This window comes from Lissotriton vulgaris, chromosome 9 (assembly GCF_964263255.1).
Source record: "Lissotriton vulgaris chromosome 9, aLisVul1.2, whole genome shotgun sequence".
In the NCBI taxonomy this organism is placed as follows: Eukaryota; Metazoa; Chordata; class Amphibia; order Caudata; family Salamandridae; genus Lissotriton; species Lissotriton vulgaris.
Genome location: NC_141697.1, coordinates 363,462,816 through 363,480,139, shown reverse-complemented (window position 1 = coordinate 363,480,139; position 17,324 = coordinate 363,462,816). Strand labels below are relative to the sequence as shown.

General features: G+C 46.1%; 1 protein-coding gene across 1 annotated transcript in view; it reads left to right on the top strand.

Moving 5' to 3' along the window:
- The window catches only part of SYNE3 (spectrin repeat containing nuclear envelope family member 3), a 173,929-nt gene that overhangs the window by 96,859 nt on the left and 59,746 nt on the right, over positions 1 to 17,324 (top strand). Inside the window, exons 9-10 of the mRNA XM_086937736.1 lie at positions 9,668 to 9,811; positions 14,044 to 14,178. Coding sequence (XP_086793862.1) covers positions 9,668 to 9,811; positions 14,044 to 14,178 — 279 coding nt within the window. The remainder of the gene's footprint in view (positions 1 to 9,667; positions 9,812 to 14,043; positions 14,179 to 17,324) is intronic.

The following is a 17,324-nucleotide window of genomic DNA, read 5'->3' as shown; positions in this document are numbered from 1 at the left end:
TTGTTGTCCAACCTGTCCTTGAATGCTGTTTTCTTGGCGGCGCGGATCAGCTGGTGGTGTTTCCGGGTGGCAAGCTTGAAGGAGGTCCTGTTGTCCGGTGTCGGATCCCTTCTCCAGACTTTCTCGAGGGCTCGGCAGTTCTTCTTGGAGCTCTTGAGTTCGTCGGTGAACCAAGGGGCCTTCTTGCTGCCGGGTCTGCTGGGCGGGGTCCTCAGTGGGGCGAGTTCGTCCGCGCAGTTGCTGATCCACTTCGTGAGGTTGTCGGCGGCCTGGCTGGGGTCCGCTGAGCTGGCAGGAGGGTGCTGGCTCAGGGAGGTGGCGAGCTGGTCTGTTGTGATCTTGTTCCAGCTTCTGCGGGCGGCCTGTTGTTGGTGGTGGTGGGTCGTCGTTCTCTTGAAGGTGAAGTGGACGCAGCTCTGGTCCGTCCATTGAAGCTCTGTGGCGTGGCTGAAGTCGATGTCTGTGCTGGAGGAGAAGACTGCGTCGAGTGTGTGTCCGGCGAGGTGGGTGGGGGTGGACACCAGTTGCTTGAGTCCCAGGTTGGCGAGGTTGTCGAGCAGGGTGCTGGTGTTGCGGTCGTTGTTGTTCTCCAGATGGAAGTTGAGGTCTCCCAGGAGGATGTAGTCAGCGGAGGGGAGGGCATGCGGGCTGACGAAGTCGGCGATGTCCTCGCTGAATTGTGTGCGTGGTCCAGGGGGTCGGTAGATCAGGGTGCCTCTGAGGGTGGTGTTCGGGTTGGTGTGGATCTGGAAATGCAGGTGTTCGGCGCTGGTCAGGGTGTTGTCGGTGCTGGTCGTGAGACGGATGGTGTTCCTGTGGATGATGGCGATGCCTCCTCCCATCTGGTTGGCGTTTCGGTCCCTCCGGACGATCTTGTAGCCCTCTGGGATAGCGATGGCGATGTCGGGAGCTGAAGAGGCGTTCATCCAGGTCTCCGTGAGGAAGGCAACGTCAGGGGCTGTGGTGTCGAGGAGGTTCCAGAGTTCGATGGCGTGTCTGTGGACGGAGCGGGTGTTGAGCAGGATGCACTTGAGGTGGGTACTGCTGGTGTTCGACTTGGCGGGTGCTGGTGCGAGGCTGGTCCGGATGCAGGAGAACTTGCAGGCGTGGCAGCTGAAAGGTCCGTGGGTACGTCGTGGAGTGGCTTGATGGCATTCTGGGAGTCGGCCGGTGTTGAGAGCGGTGAGGGTGGCGGCGGAGTACGTCAGGCGGGTCGGTCGGGCTCTTCGGGGGCCAGGGGTCCTGGCACTGGGCGCGGTCCAGGCGCGGACGGGCGTAGACGGGCTTACCTTTGGCGCGCCTTCGGCGCACAAACGGCGCGCCCGCTGCGCGTGACCGCTGCGCGTGACCGCTGCGCATTCGCACGGTCGCCATTTAAGGCGAAGTGCGCGGGTGGGCGGAGCAGCTGGGAGGCGGGAGCGGGGAGGGAAACAGAAGAGAAAAGGGGCGGGGCTAATGGCGGTGGCGGGAAGCGGGAGCGGGGAGCGGAGGGCGGCGAGGTAGGCGGGCAAACAGGAAGGAGACAGGCACAATGTACAGAGGAGTTCAAAACACGACGAGAAAACGGCACATACAAAAAAACAGGCAACAATTCAAGTCAAAAACGGGGGAAAAAACAGTAAGCACACGATCTTGGGCACAGAAAGAAACAAGCACAAATTACTGACAAAAACGGGCGAAAACCAAAGGGGAGCGCTCAAGGCGGCAGCGAGGCCGGCGCTGAGGCAGAGGCAGAGGCAGGCACTGGGGGCACACGCAGCAGCTGGTGGCCGTGCGGCGCGGGGGTGTCCCACAAGTGGGTCACACTCACCTGAGTCGCACGGTCTCCATTTAAGGCCAAGTGCGCGGGTGAGCGGAGCAGCTGGGAGGCGGTAGCGGGGAGGGAAACAGAAGAGAAAAGGGGCGGGGCTAATGGCGGTGGCGGGAAGCGGGAGCGGGGAGCGGAGGGCGGCGAGGTAGGCGGGCAAACAGGAAGGAGACAGGCAAAATGTACAGAGGAGTTCAAAACACGACGAGAAAACGGCATATACAAAAAAACAGGCAACAATTCAAGTCAAAAACGGGGTAAAAAACAGTAAGCACACGATCTTGGGCACAGAAAGAAACAAGCACAAATTACTGACAAAAACGGGCGAAAACCAAAGGGGAGCGCTCAAGGCGGCAGCGAGGCCGGCGCTGAGGCAGAGGCAGAGGCAGGCACTGGGGGCACACGCAGCAGCTGGTGGCCGTGCGGCGCGGGGGTGTCCCACAAGTGGGTCACACTCACCTGAGTCGCACGGTCTCCATTTAAGGCCAAGTGCGCTGGTGAGCGGAGCAGCTGGGAGGCGGTAGCGGGGAGGGAAACAGAAGAGAAAAGGGGCGGGGCTAATGGCGGTGGCGGGAAGCGGGAGCGGGGAGCGGAGGGCGGCGAGGTAGGCGGGCAAACAGGAAGGAGACAGGCACAATGTACAGAGGAGTTCAAAACACGACGAGAAAACGGCACATACAAAAAAACAGGCAACAATTCAAGTCAAAAACGGGGGAAAAAACAGTAAGCACACGATCTTGGGCACAGAAAGAAACAAGCACAAATTACTGACAAAAACGGGCGAAAACCAAAGGGGAGCGCTCAAGGCGGCAGCGAGGCCGGCGCTGAGGCAGAGGCAGAGGCAGGCACTGGGGGCACACGCAGCAGCTGGTGGCCGTGCGGCGCGGGGGTGTCCCACAAGTGGGTCACACTCACCTGCGTCGCACGGTCGCCATTTAAGGCCAAGTGCGCGGGTGGGCGGAGCAGCTGGGAGGCGGGAGCGGGGAGGGAAACAGAAGAGAAAAGGGGCGGGGCTAATGGCGGTGGCGGGAAGCGGGAGCGGGGAGCGGAGGGCGGCGAGGTAGGCGGGCAAACAGGAAGGAGACAGGCACAATGTACAGAGGAGTTCAAAACACGACGAGAAAACGGCACATACAAAAAAACAGGCAACAATTCAAGTCAAAAACGGGGGAAAAAACAGTAAGCACACGATCTTGGGCACAGAAAGAAACAAGCACAAATTACTGACAAAAACGGGCGTTTTTGGTAGGCACTCTCTAAGTGCATGCATTTTACTGTGGTGAATGGAATTTACAAGTAAATGGATGTAAGATGTAAGGGATATACCTGATTTATCCTATACGATTTGCTATGAGTTGAACCCTTTGTATAGCATTTACCTTTCTCCCTGGGTATCATTGCCAGACCTCAAACCATTCATTTATTGCTTTTGAGATTCCTTTGGAGGACGTTCATTACTGTTATCTAATTATATCCTTTAGGAAGTAAGATCACCTAATATAAGATGTGCATAACATGAAAGTACACAGCAGCCTTCTGTGAGTTCTGTAGGCAGGGCTGGGCCGGCCATACAGGCTTCCTGGCATTATCCTGACAAATTGCTGGTTAGTGAGCAGAATGTATGGCTGGATGGACTGCGGTGACCCAGTCCTGAAAGAGCATAACCCACGGTTTTGAAAAATATATTGTAAAAGGCATCATTTAGGGATGTTCTTTCTAAAAAAAATACTTTGGGGACTGAGAGGGTGCATTTGCCCCAAACTCGCTGGACATGCTCTGGCTCGCTCACTACAATCCCTCCTCCCCTGTGGGTTTGATTTAAATATTTTTGCCACGGCCGGTTTTCGCTCCAAGCTCTGCTGTTGTATCTTACCTATGCCACCCCCCCCTGCACCCCAGCGCATGGTACCATCCTCTCCCCTGCGCGTGAACCTCTCCTGAGTTCTCCCCTTCCCATTGGTTCCCCCACATTCCATTCCTTCCCCAGCTGATAACGTTGACACCAACTGTCATTACTGATGTTCCGTTTACCTACGCACCACCACCGTGTGGGGCTGTTGTAATAAACCTAACTTCACACTTCTTCAGCCTGCAGACTACTTTGTAACAGTGGCGACGAGGTTATCAGCGGAACTACAGCCTCACACCGTGGTACAGCTGATGGACTTTCACTTTGCTGTAATCGGTAATCTATCGATTCATTGGAGCAATTCTTCTCACCTGGGGAATTCCGGTGCCCTCTCTTCATAGCGAACGAAGACGTGGACCGCATAGCTGTCGAGGGTGAAGTGGCCGTGTGTCTTCTTTCGAGATTTGAGCATCTCACAACGACCGGCTGCTGCGCCACACGGAGGTAGGACCGCTACTGTACTTGTGGGACTCCCCTTCGTGTGTGCCATCTGAACGTGCTCGACGCTCTTCCCTGGCTGAGGTTCCCTGGCGTACTTCGATTCCTGTCAGTGGCGTATGCGCTTCCCTTGCGCATTCGAAACGGAAATTCCTGTCAGCTACTTTCGCGCCTGTGATTCCACGCATCTGCGCATGCCTGGTGACGCGTTACGTCACTGGAACGCAGCGCTGGGGGCCATTTTGGAAAAAAAATACTTCATTTGAAATTGTTCGTTTTCTTCAAGTCAGTGTTCGAGCCTGGCCTAAGCTCTGAATTCGTTTGACTTTGCGAGATGTGTTTATGAAACAAAAAAAAAGTCACAAATTACTGAGCAAGCACTTACTTAAGCCTAATCTTATTGATTGAAAACAACAGGTTTACCCTTCACAAGTATAGTGTACAAAGTGACATTGGAATCCTCGCAGTGTGAATCTTGAGCCTATAATTCATCTACCGTCATGTGTGCTCTCAGTTCCTTGAATCTTTCGCAACCTCAGGCATTTCTACCTCTTAAAGGTGCACCTTGCATGCCTTGGAAAGAGTGGAAAGAGTATTTTGTTAATTACATTGAGACAGTTGAGGATGATGACTTCACTGCTGTAAAGAAGAAAAAAGTACTTTTGTACTGCTTGGGTCCTGGTGGACTTAAGACCTACAATAACATAGAGAAGAAGGTAAGAACAGGTGATGATGTTTACCAACATGCCCTAGATGATCTGGACGATCACTTCTCGCCAATTGTGTGCGTTGCTGTTGATCGGTACAAATTCTCAAGAAGGAAGCAAGGAAAAGATGAAAGCGTTGAGGATTATGTTGCTGCTCTGAACAACTTGGCCTTAACCTGCAGATTCGGAGCACTGCAGCAAGAGTTTGTGCGAGATCAAATAATAATGCACGCGAGCAACCCCAACATCCAAGATAAACTTTGGGTCAATGGCGAGGCTTCCTTGAAGGAGGTTGTTGCCCTTGTCAAGAAAGCTGAACTTACTGGCAGATGTGCCAAAGCAGTAATTGATGAACCAGCGGAAATAAAAGCTATTAGGTCCTCCAATGCAAGTAAATTCAAACAGAAAGGAAACAAAAAAGAAATGAGTCATGATCATTACAAAAGAAGTGAACCAAGCAGATCGAAGCGTAGCAGTGATAGACGCAATAATACAAGAGACAATGATTTTCCTGAACTTAAATGTTATCGCTGTGGGTCCCCAACCCATCTAGCCGACTCTAAAAGGTGTCTAGCTCTACATCAAAAATGCTTGTCATGCGGAATGACTGGTCACATCGCTAAGGTTTGCAACAGAAAAATGTACAAACAAAGCAAACAGGTACGACAAATTAATGAAGAGAGTGATTCAACCGAAGAAGATTCAGAGTATTCTGACTCCGACAATGTCAGCTATGTTTTCTCTATTGAATATGACGTGTTAGAACTCACGCCAACAAAGAAAAAAAAACCCATGTGTGATGTCAATTTGGGAGGCGTGACAGTCAATCTGATGGCAGACTCTGGTTCTCCCTTCACGATTATCAACGAAAATGTTTGGAAGCAATTCACGGATAAAATTGGCTCAACTCTGGAAAAACCCAAGGTTATCGCTAGAAGCTACACGGGAAACAACATAGAATTCCTAGGAACACGTGATCTGGAATTTGAATTTAAAAACCGGAAAGCATTTTGCCGACTTTATGTTGCAAAAAAAGGCCCCTCTGTCCTTGGCTGGAGTGACCAAGCTGATCTAGGCATCATGCTTGATCCCAATAGTGATGATCCCGTCTTGTCCATAAATGATTCCTGTAAATTGACAATACAAAAAGACTTCCCCGAAGTGTTCTCAGGTAAAGTTGGTCTTCTTAACAGTTTCGAACACAAAATTGATCTCAAGGACTCAGCTGTTCCTTGCATTCACAAGGTAAGACATCTACCGGTGTCAGTGAGAAGTGATGTTCAAACTGAACTAAACAGACTTGTCAAGGAGGGCATTATAGAAGTTGTGGAATCGGCAGAGTGGGTTTCCCCCTTGGTAGTTGTGAAACGTCCCAACGGGAAAATCAGACTCTGCATCGATCTCAGGGACCTCAATAAGAACATTATTGTTGATCAATATCCTCTACCACACATATGTGAAATGTTAAGTGCCACCAATGATATGTGTGCATTTTCCATTATTGACTTGAAATCCGCATACCACCAGATCCCTTTGCATGCGGACAGTAAAAAATTCACAACCTTTATCACACCCTTTGGTTGCTATCGGTTTACCAGGGTACCATTTGGCTTGGCCTCTGCCGCAGCACTTTTCCAAAGGGTCATGACATCCATTCTGGAAGGTGTTGATGGTATCAGGTTTTTCCAAGATGATATCCTGGTCATGGGCAGCAACCAATCGGAACATGACACACGCCTTAGACAAGTGTTTTGCAAACTGAAAATGCATGGTTTAACAGTAGAATTAGACAAATGTAAAATCTCACAGGACAAAGTGGTTTACCTTGGACACACCATCAGCCGAGAAGGGATCAAACCCAAACAAGGTTTGGTGGATGCCATCCTGAATGCCCCATGTCCTTCAAGCAAAGAAGATGTAAAAGCCTTTCTCGGCTTGACGGAGTATTACTCCAAATTCATAAGGAATTTCTCTGAAAAAACCTACAGCATAAGACAATTACTGAAAAACAAAACCAAATTTGTCTGGTCACCGGACTGTCAGAACACCTTTGTTACCATCAAAAAGGAAATCAGCGAGGCGCCTTTCCTCAAAGGTTTTGACCCCAAAGCAGATATCTACCTAACTACAGATGCAAGCAACAAAGGTATTGGAGCTGTGCTAGCACAGAAGGACTCAACTAACCAAGAATGGGTCGTAGCCTTTGCCTCCAGGTCGCTCACCTCTGCGGAGGAAAAGTACTCTGTCATTGAGCGTGAAATGCTGGCTTGTTCATGGGCGCTCAATTACTTCAGAGCATATGTGTGGGGATACAAAATCCATCTCCGCACAGACCACAAACCGTTAATCAAGATACTGACTGCCTCTGGTCTACAAAATGCTTCACCAAGACTCAGCAAAATGTCGATCAAGTTGTTGGATTACAACTACTCGGCTGAATATTGGCCAGGGGTGAAAAACAAAATTGCGGATTTCCTCAGCAGACTACCCCTGCCTCACACGGAAAGCATGATCGCTCAAGAAGACGAGGAGAAGGTAGCTCTGCTCTTCAACACTGACCTGGATGGAATATCAGCGGAAGAATGGGGTCAACACATGTCGCGCGACTCCACTCTGCAAATGGTATGCCAATTCATCAACTCCGCATGGCCAGATAAGCGCAACCTACAGGACAATGTCAAGGCGTACTGGGAAACTAGGAATGAACTCAGTTTGGAAAACGGTGTGTTGTACAGAATGGGTAAAGCCATAGCCCCGGCCACGCTCAGAGACAAAATCCTAAGTTTGTGTCACGTTGGCCACCTTGGCATCACCAAAACTAAGCAGCGAGTCAGGGCAAGTTATTGGTGGCCGGGTATTGACAAGCAAATTGAGGTCCAGGTCAGGAACTGTATGGAATGCTGTGACTCAGACAAAACTCTCAAAACTTCAAAAGTCAGTCTCTCTCCGATTCAACCCCCGCAAATGGCATGGGAGAAATTGGGTTTGGACATTGTGGGGCCCATAGAAGGACATCATGGAGAAATCAAGTACATCCTGGTGGCAATAGATCACTTCTCCAAGTGGCCAGAAATTAAGATCGTAGAGGAAATTGACAGCTCAAAATGTATAGACTTCTTGGATAAGCTCTTTCTCAGTGAAGGTTTACCCAAATCCGTCCTCACCGATAATGGCCGACAATTCTGTTCTGAGGCATTCAAGTCATTCCTTGCTAGGAACTGTATCACCCACCACACCACTTCAATTTATCATCCAGAAGAAAATGGCCTCACTGAACGTTTCAACCGTGTCTTGAAAGGACACATACAACTATCCAGAAATGCAAACTTAAACTGGGAAGAGGAAATATACAAACTTATCTGGGCATTCAGGATTGCTCCTTGTGCAAGCACACGCACAGCACCATTCATTCTCATGAGAAGCAGACAGCCCATGAGCATTGATCTGGGGTGGATGTCTGAATCCAAACAAATTGAATGGTCACCTGAAAACATAAGGAATAACATCATCAAGGCACAGAAGTACTACAAAGAATGGTATGATTCTAGACACAGCGCAAAAGATCATTCATTCAAGGTTGGCGACCTTGTGAAAGTTCGTTTGGAAAAAAAAGTAAAGAAAGGAGAAAGCAGATATACCGCCCCACTTCACATTGACAAACTGTTTAACAATGCGGCAAGACTCAGTGATGGGAAAGTCTGGCACATGAGCAGACTGGCGAACTATCATCCTAGTGACAAGGCCCAGGGTCAACAGCAGCATGTTACCGTTAGCAATGATTTGTGGGTAGATGTCGATAGACCTAGTGTTGATGAGAATAATAGGTCTAGAAACAACAGCACACGTGACCTCCAACCTGACTCTGACTCTGATGATGGTCAATCGACAGATCGGTCTGCAGGTGTCAATCCCAGCACTTCGACTTGTAATCGGAGTTGTCAGGATGACCCTCATTCGGATTCTGAAGTTGCGTCTGATGGTCACAGATTCAGTGGTAGGTTCGGCAGAACTAACCTTGACTCTCATTCGGACACCGAATGTGCACCACACTTACCCGCGGCCTCTGGAAGGTTTGGTAGAACCATCCGTAGACCTAAACGTTTAGATGATTATGTGTGCGACTAACTACCCAACTGTTTATGCACCCACCTTCTTATTGCCACCGCATCCCGTGGCACTGTTGCCAAAACTCTCAAGAGAGGAAGATGTGTTGTATCTTACCTATGCCACCCCCCCCTGCACCCCAGCGCATGGTACCATCCTCTCCCCTGCGCGTGAACCTCTCCTGAGTTCTCGCCTTCCCATTGGTTCCCCCACATTCCATTCCTTCCCCAGCTGATAACGTTGACACCAACTGTCATTACTGATGTTCCGTTTACCTACGCACCACCACCGTGTGGGGCTGTTGTAATAAACCTAACTTCACACTTCTTCAGCCTGCAGACTACTTTGTAACACCTGCACAGGCTGTTGGGTACTTAGCTAACACATGGATATGGATGTGAACTGTACATAACATCTTAAATAACATTGCATAAGTATGGTGCTTACGGTCCATACATGCAGTCACAGCAGGCTGCAGTGGTGCCCGGGTAAGCTATGGCCTACAAGTGTAGTTAAAAATGTGTGGCTAATTGGCAGGCATGTGTGCTTCTCTTCTGATTGGTTGCAGTAACAGTCCTTAACTTAAATATTCTGTATGTAGATGTGCTCCTTCAGCACACGAAGTAGGGGAATAAGAGGATGTGTCAAAAGTGATTTTCTTGTTTTAGAAATAAATGATATACTCGTTCTCCACATATGCAGAGATCAGTGTCCCAGAGTGAGGACTTCGATTCACTGTTCGAGCCTTTGCAGAAGAGCTTGAATGCCATCAGAATAAAAGTGGCTGCCGAGAATCAACCCCAGCCGGACGTGGTTGGTAAAGAAGCTCAGCTCCAGAGACTGCAGGTTGGTCTGTATTTGATTTACAATTCTTGAAAGAAAGTGTGTTGTGGTTATATTCCCATTATGTTGTTGGTAGTGATATCTTTTATTTCGTACTGAAAGAAGGAGTGATTCCACTCCTCGCCGGGTGCACTGCATTAATGTTCAGGCATCACAGAATATGCCACACAATAAGTCTTTTGTTTTCTTCTTCTTTATTTTAATCACAATAATCCACATCGTGTTTCATTCTTCTTACTTTTACATCTTTTCGCTCTGTCACAAGCGGGAACGCTTACAATTTAGCTTTATTCTAAATGAGGCAGAAATGTTAATCCAAGCCTTCGTCTGCGCCACGATAGCACATGTAAGTTTTGTTCATGTCCATAAAATTCATATACCCAATGCATTTCGGGCCTTTATGTCAGGGGTTATCTAAAATGCAAAATACATAATTAACTCTATGTTTCATTCGGTGACACTGCATCTTAAGTTCTAATAACATCAATATCAAAACAGAGCTGTTTCGTAAACTAACGTTTTCCCGCTAATGAACGTAGCCTACTGCTACACATTACCCTGAATACCTCTACTCTCTTCCATGCCTTTCCACCTTTTTTGTACTCCCCATGTGTCCCAAAACCTCCCACACCATCTATCTACCCTTATCCCCCCTCCAAATTACTCCTTCCTATATGCGCCTCTTACCACATACTGATATTCCATTGCTTAATGCACATACCCCCATTCTTTTTCGTCATTACATATGCGTACCTTTTTGCAAAATGCCCACGTTCTCGTGCTTGCGTCTGCTGTCTCGTCAGACCTCTGTTAAACTCTTACGCTTTATGATGTGCACCCGCCTTCTTGAGCCTAAAGTTATCCCCGCCCCTCTGTTACACCTGTACGTGATTAGTCCGTTATTTTTCTTTCTTTCGCGCTGCTGTTACACCCTCCCCTCTTGATTACCGCCTACAGGACCCATGGTGCAGTTCGTGTTACATTCTAAATGTCCGGCATCCTTAATCCTCGCTACTACATTCCGAAGTTCACCAATTCACAATGTATTCAACATAATTACCCCGATTAGCATTTCTGCCTCATTTAGAATAAAGCTAAATTGTAAGCGTTCCCGCTTGTGACAGAGCGAAAAGATGTAAAAGTAAGAAGAATGAAACACGATGTGGATTATTGTGATTAAAATAAAGAAGAAGAAAACAAAAGACTTATTGTGTGGCATATTCTGTGATGCCTGAACATTAATGCAGTGCACCCGGCGAGGAGTGGAATCACTCCTTCTTTCAGTGCGTTATATTCAAATAACGTGGCAGGGCTGTCCGCGTTTTTCGGGGAAGCACGCAACAGAAGATAACAAAAATGATTAAAACAACAAAATTGGAAACAAAGAAGGTGTGCACCGTGATACCCATACAGTGCAGTTCGACATTTTTCAGCCCAAAGACCTCGGAGCACCCATCGCAGATATTTGATAAAATTTGATGAAGGACTAAAAATGTCACATGCAGGACGATGGTTTAACCAGTTGTTCATAACAGCTTTCATTAGGTTCATGAATTAAGCATGGTACACAGAGAACGGCATATGTTTCATTAGTGTTATTGCAATTAGAATACATAAAATTAGGGGGACGAATAACAAACACCTCACATATCAAGGCGAAAACTAACGTTAGTTGACATCTACGGGAGGGCGGGGTAATTATGTTGAATACATTGTGAATTGGTGAACTTCGGAATGTAGTAGCGAGGATTAAGGATGCCGGACATTTAGAATGTAACACGAACTGCACCATGGGTCCTGTAGGCGGTAATCAAGAGGGGAGGGTGTAACAGCAGCGCGAAAGAAAGAAAAATAACGGACTAATCACGTACAGGTGTAACAGAGGGGCGGGGATAACTTTAGGCTCAAGAAGGCGGGTGCACATCATAAAGCGTAAGAGTTTAACAGAGGTCTGACGAGACAGCAGACGCAAGCACGAGAACGTGGGCATTTTGCAAAAAGGTACGCATATGTAATGACGAAAAAGAATGGGGGTATGTGCATTAAGCAATGGAATATCAGTATGTGGTAAGAGGCGCATATAGGAAGGAGTAATTTGGAGGGGGGATAAGGGTAGATAGATGGTGTGGGAGGTTTTGGGACACATGGGGAGTACAAAAAAGGTGGAAAGGCATGGAAGAGAGTAGAGGTATTCAGGGTAATGTGTAGCAGTAGGCTACGTTCATTAGCTGGAAAACGTTAGTTTACGAAACAGCTCTGTTTTGATATTGATGTTATTAGAACTTAAGATGCAGTGTCACCGAATGAAACATAGAGTTAATTATGTATTTTGCATTTTAGATAACCCCTGACGAAGGGCCAAACATAAAGGCCCGAAATGCATTGGGTATATGAATTTTATGGACATGAACAAAACTTACATGTGCTATCGTGGCGCAGACGAAGGCTTGGATTAGCATTTCTGCCTCATTTAGAATAAAGCTAAATTGTAAGCGTTCCCGCTTGTGACAGAGCGAAAAGATGTAAAAGTAAGAAGAATGAAACACGATGTGGATTATTGTGATTAAAATAAAGAAGAAGAAAACAAAAGACTTATTGTGTGGCATATTCTGTGATGCCTGAACATTAATGCAGTGCACCCGGCGAGGAGTGGAATCACTCCTTCTTTCAGTGCGTTATATTCAAATAACGTGGCAGGGCTGTCCGCGTTTTTCGGGGAAGCACGCAACAGAAGATAACAAAAATGATTAAAACAACAAAATTGGAAACAAAGAAGGTGTGCACCGTGATACCCATACAGTGCAGATCTTTTATTTCGTCACATAATTTACGCAAATGATATTCTATTAATTCATTGCAGGCTAGGAATATCTACTTTTGTCATTAGTAACTTTATTCAATAAATGGTATAATTTCTAGAAGAAAATATAATCTATTTGTGTATAAAATGAATCTATATGTCAACGATCGAAAATCGGCAAATGCCCAAAATGCCGGGTCTGGTGGCTCAGTGGACTAATGCTTCCACTGTAGGGGCCTGTGCTTGACCTCATGGTCACAGGTTCAGATCCCAGTGGGTTCACTCAGCCTTATATCTTTCCGAGGTCGATGAAATGAGTACCTTTGGGCAACAATAAACATCTGTTATTCAGCACCAAGATACACTTGGTTGAACGTGTTCTTTACAAATACACGTTATGTTATGACATTTCAGTTTACATCTTGTTGATGTAGTTATTTGGGTATTTGTTAAAGACTGCATTATGTATGCAGCTGGCTTAGAGCTCTTTGCAAAAGGGTTGAGTGCAAATGATGTCACCATGAGCTAAGGTTTATACATACATACATATTCCGGTGGAGAGGAGGTGTTGAAGTCGTATTTTTTTAGATACCTCCTTGGTAAAGTGTTTGGGAGTAAGGACTGTATTTGGGTGGAAATTGCATATTTTGTGAAAGGCCTGGCAATATCTATCGCCATGCACTGCCATCATGAGAAACCTTACCACATCCTGTGCAAGCAACAGAAATATGTGTAGCACTAATAGTGATATTGTGTATACTGATTAGCATTACTATGTGCAAATATGTTTGCCCTGCTTATGCGTAATTAAATGCTGGTGGGTGAATTTCTCTGAGACATTTGGGAAATTGTGTATTGATTCATAGACAACATAAATGCTAAATTTCTAGTTTTTCCTAAGCTCATTAGGTCGATACACATCCTCATTCACGGTAATTTACTGGACTGCGGCATTCAGAGAAATGTGGTACTAAACATCATCGTTTAAAAAGGCAATCAAGGTGCTAAGGTACCACCTTGAATCCAGTAGTCACTTACTTTAAAACGTAGCTTCCGACATTCTGCTCATTACATTCAGTCACGGTGGACCTGGGTTTATGTCCTTGAGATTTCACCTTTTATTATTACGCGTTGCAGCTTATGCAACACTGCCATTGGATCTCTGTTCTGCCATTGATTGTAGCTGCCCCATTGGTTCGTTTTAACGTACCTTGGAGTACAAGAGGAATTCCCTCATTTGTCCCAGATATTGACGGTCAAACCCTTTGATTTCATTTCGCCCTGTAATGTTTTTTGCTTTGCCACTCACACCTGATATCCCTCCCAAATGATCTGCCTTTCCTAAAGCATGAATGAGATTTGAGTCAATGGTTGGATAATGTGGCAAATGTCTTTGTTCCATATATTCATGCTCAATATGTTTTGTGTGTTGCAGATACTCCACGAAGACCTATTGAAACTAGGACTTCAGCTGGAAGAGCTGGAGGCTTTTGCTCAACGCAGTCCCGCCCACAAACACAAAATAAACCAGCTCTCCTCAGACTATCTGGCTTTAAAGAGAATTTTAGAGGTAAATTTGCTGTTCAGCATGCAAACACAGGCATTGTAGGCATAGACAGTCCAACCTTTAATGTTAAGCTGTGGTTGAAGAAAACTTGTCTTGCGTGGGTTGAGTCTTTCAGTGTACATTGCTGATAAATGAGTAATCCATGAGCCACAGTGCATCCCTTCAAGGGGTTCGTCCTCCACTGGCAATGGAGACCAGCTCCCGAACAAAGGCAAGCGCCACATTTAGACTGTACAAGAAATGGTTTCTAGTATTGATGAAGTGACTCAATTCTGATTAAGCTTACAAGGTTACAGGTGCATATCTGAGCTCACAAGAGCTGGGTGGGGGTTTTCACAAGTAACTGTAATTTAAACCAATTCAGCTGAGCAAGATGGTTTGCAACATCTCTGTCTCTAGGGTCATTGCACATCCCGCTTCGAAGGTGAGCACATTCCGTTGCCAGAGTTAGCACTGCTCTTACAGGCTCCCACAGTCAAGAATCTGGGTTTTTATCTTTCACACTATCCAGGATCGGGCCGCATTCCCCACGTACATGCTTGTGCATTAATAAGAGTGTGTGAGTACACTCAGCAAAAATCTTCTATTACCGTTTATCATTGTGGCATTGCGGTTTTACAGATAGCACGAAGGTCTGAGGATTCTAGCAGTCGCGGTCTTTCTAATAACATGTCCCTGGTGAGCATGGCTCCCTTTACGCTAAATTAGAAACAGTGCCTAATTTGGATTCTTGCTCGTTTGTTAGGTTGAAGAGTTAAAGATGATAATGAACGATGTGTAGTAATTTCCTGTTTTCTTGAATCAGACCCTACTATTCTCTGCAAGCTAAATTACTGTATGTATGTTTATTCGTGAGCTTTCTTCATATTAAGTACATACCCAATTTTCCACGAGCATTCCTGGTGTGTCAACAAATATTGTCAAAAATAATCTTCCCTTTCCTAAGCCTCCTGCCGGAGTAGCCCCCACCTGAATGTATGGAAAAGCCAAATATTTCTATAATCAAGCCTCAGTCGGGTACCCACACACATAGTGAGCTCGATTCAAACGATAATCACGAGTCACGACACACGAACAAGGCACAGACAGTCAGAACCACAATCAGTGCTGAACACTGCTGCCAACCAGCCTTGAACCCATGGCTGGTATGGTGGTAACTGATGGGTGCTCTGCGACTTGTAATGCAGAACATGTTCATGATTGACGAATACGTTTCATCCTTATGTGGTGGAAGTTATCTGGTGCACATCTAGCTGAGACTGGGTAGCACTGTGCATTGAAGTGTGGTGGTTGTATTTTTTCCGAGGATTTGTGCATGGTGAGAGTTCTCTTCTTAGTCAGTTGAAACTCCCTTTCATTGTCACGGTTATGCAAATAATGCAATGGTTGTCGTGTTGTTCCTAATGACAGAGAACGGTATAGGTACAGTCTATAGTGCAAGCGATTAGAACAGGGTAGCCTGATGGTCACCCTGGGAATCCATTTTGTTGGATTTAATGCCCTCACACACCCTTTCAGGTGTCATGCTTCATCATTTGGGCCTGCTCCTCGTTGGGTCGGCGGTGCAATACCCAACGGGCAACACCTCATAGAGGGGCTCTTTGGCGGAGATCTTTTTCCAACTGCCGTATAGATGAAGTGCGGGTATGGGGCCAGGATTCAGGGTAGACGTAACTATGTGAATTAAAATAAAGCTAGTGGTACCAGAGACACTTTATTCAGGAGGGCCACTGCTTTAGTTAAAAACGATTTCCTAGAGGAGAGTAGTGGAAAGTGATGTTTCCCACTCTCTTCTGGAATGTGTTAGAGTCCGGTCGACATGTTTCTCGCTACTCTAAAATTTATTGAGCGATTCTTCAGGACCAGGGGGACTAGTTAGCAAGTATCTAAGAGTATATGTGACTGTCTACACTATTGCCACACGGTATGGTGTATGTAAGCTCATTTGGCTACCATCCTAGTGGGTGAAAGGGAGAACAATACTATATTACCCTTCTTCAGGTTGCGATTGTTAATACCTGTTGGAGGCAAAAAGGGGGGTAAAAAACATATCACAAACAAGTTATAACACGTTGCATTATTGACTGTGATACTTGTGTGTAACGCATGCTGTGATTCATATGTGACATAGCATTATTACACAAGTGTGTCAAGCACTCTCAACAGTGGGGATTCGGTGGGAGTGACATGTGAAGGTAAAAACCTTGTGTTTAACAGGAAATACCAAATTGGTATTTGTTGCACGCAGTTATTCACAACTCACCTAAAGTTAAAAACAATCAGACAACGACAGTGTCCAGCGGGTAAAGCTTCAGGAGATCTTCCACCACAATGCTATATAGAGGGAAAGATCTCAGTGGTATATACAGTGATATTGGAGACCGTGTGATGTTTACAATCTAGAGTCAATGTAATACATAAATATATACAGGCTACCTTGCCGTTGCTATCCAATGTTTGTGTATTGCTGAGACAAAACATGTGGGTCACAATGATAAGGTTTAAAATTTGGAACATGAAGCCCACATGCAATGTAAAGACTAGGATATCTGAACACCGAAGCAACTTCAGGTGTAAAAAAAGTAACACCAAAATGTGTAGGCATTTCTTAGAAATGCAACACACACCAGACTCTCTCCAATGGCCTATCCTCGAAGCCAGTCAACAGACATCTAAGGAAGGACTGTTCTACAAAGAACAACGTTGGATTCATAGATTGTCCTCCAACAGTAAGGGCCTGAATGAAGATATACCCTGGGCAAGTCTCTGAAATGACCACTAAACTGATAATACCACTACTACTATACAAGTCTAAAGCAACACCGTTTCCCAAAGAATTCGGACAAATGACTCGCAACCAATAATCTAGACAACTCCTGCCACTCTGATTGTCCAATCTTGTTACTAATTATAGGGTGCAATCTATCTAACCCCCAACTATCACAAAGATATACACCTTAATAATAGGACTGCTATAATAAACAGTTCGACACCACTCCAAAATGGCCGAAGCAACTTTCACTTCAAAGATATAGTACTTACTACAAACCCAATACCAATATGCCATCTGTACCAGACAGACATCATGATCCTTTTCAGCTGCAAAATATTCAAATACGAGCAAGTGGATAAAGACGATTAATGGCTCT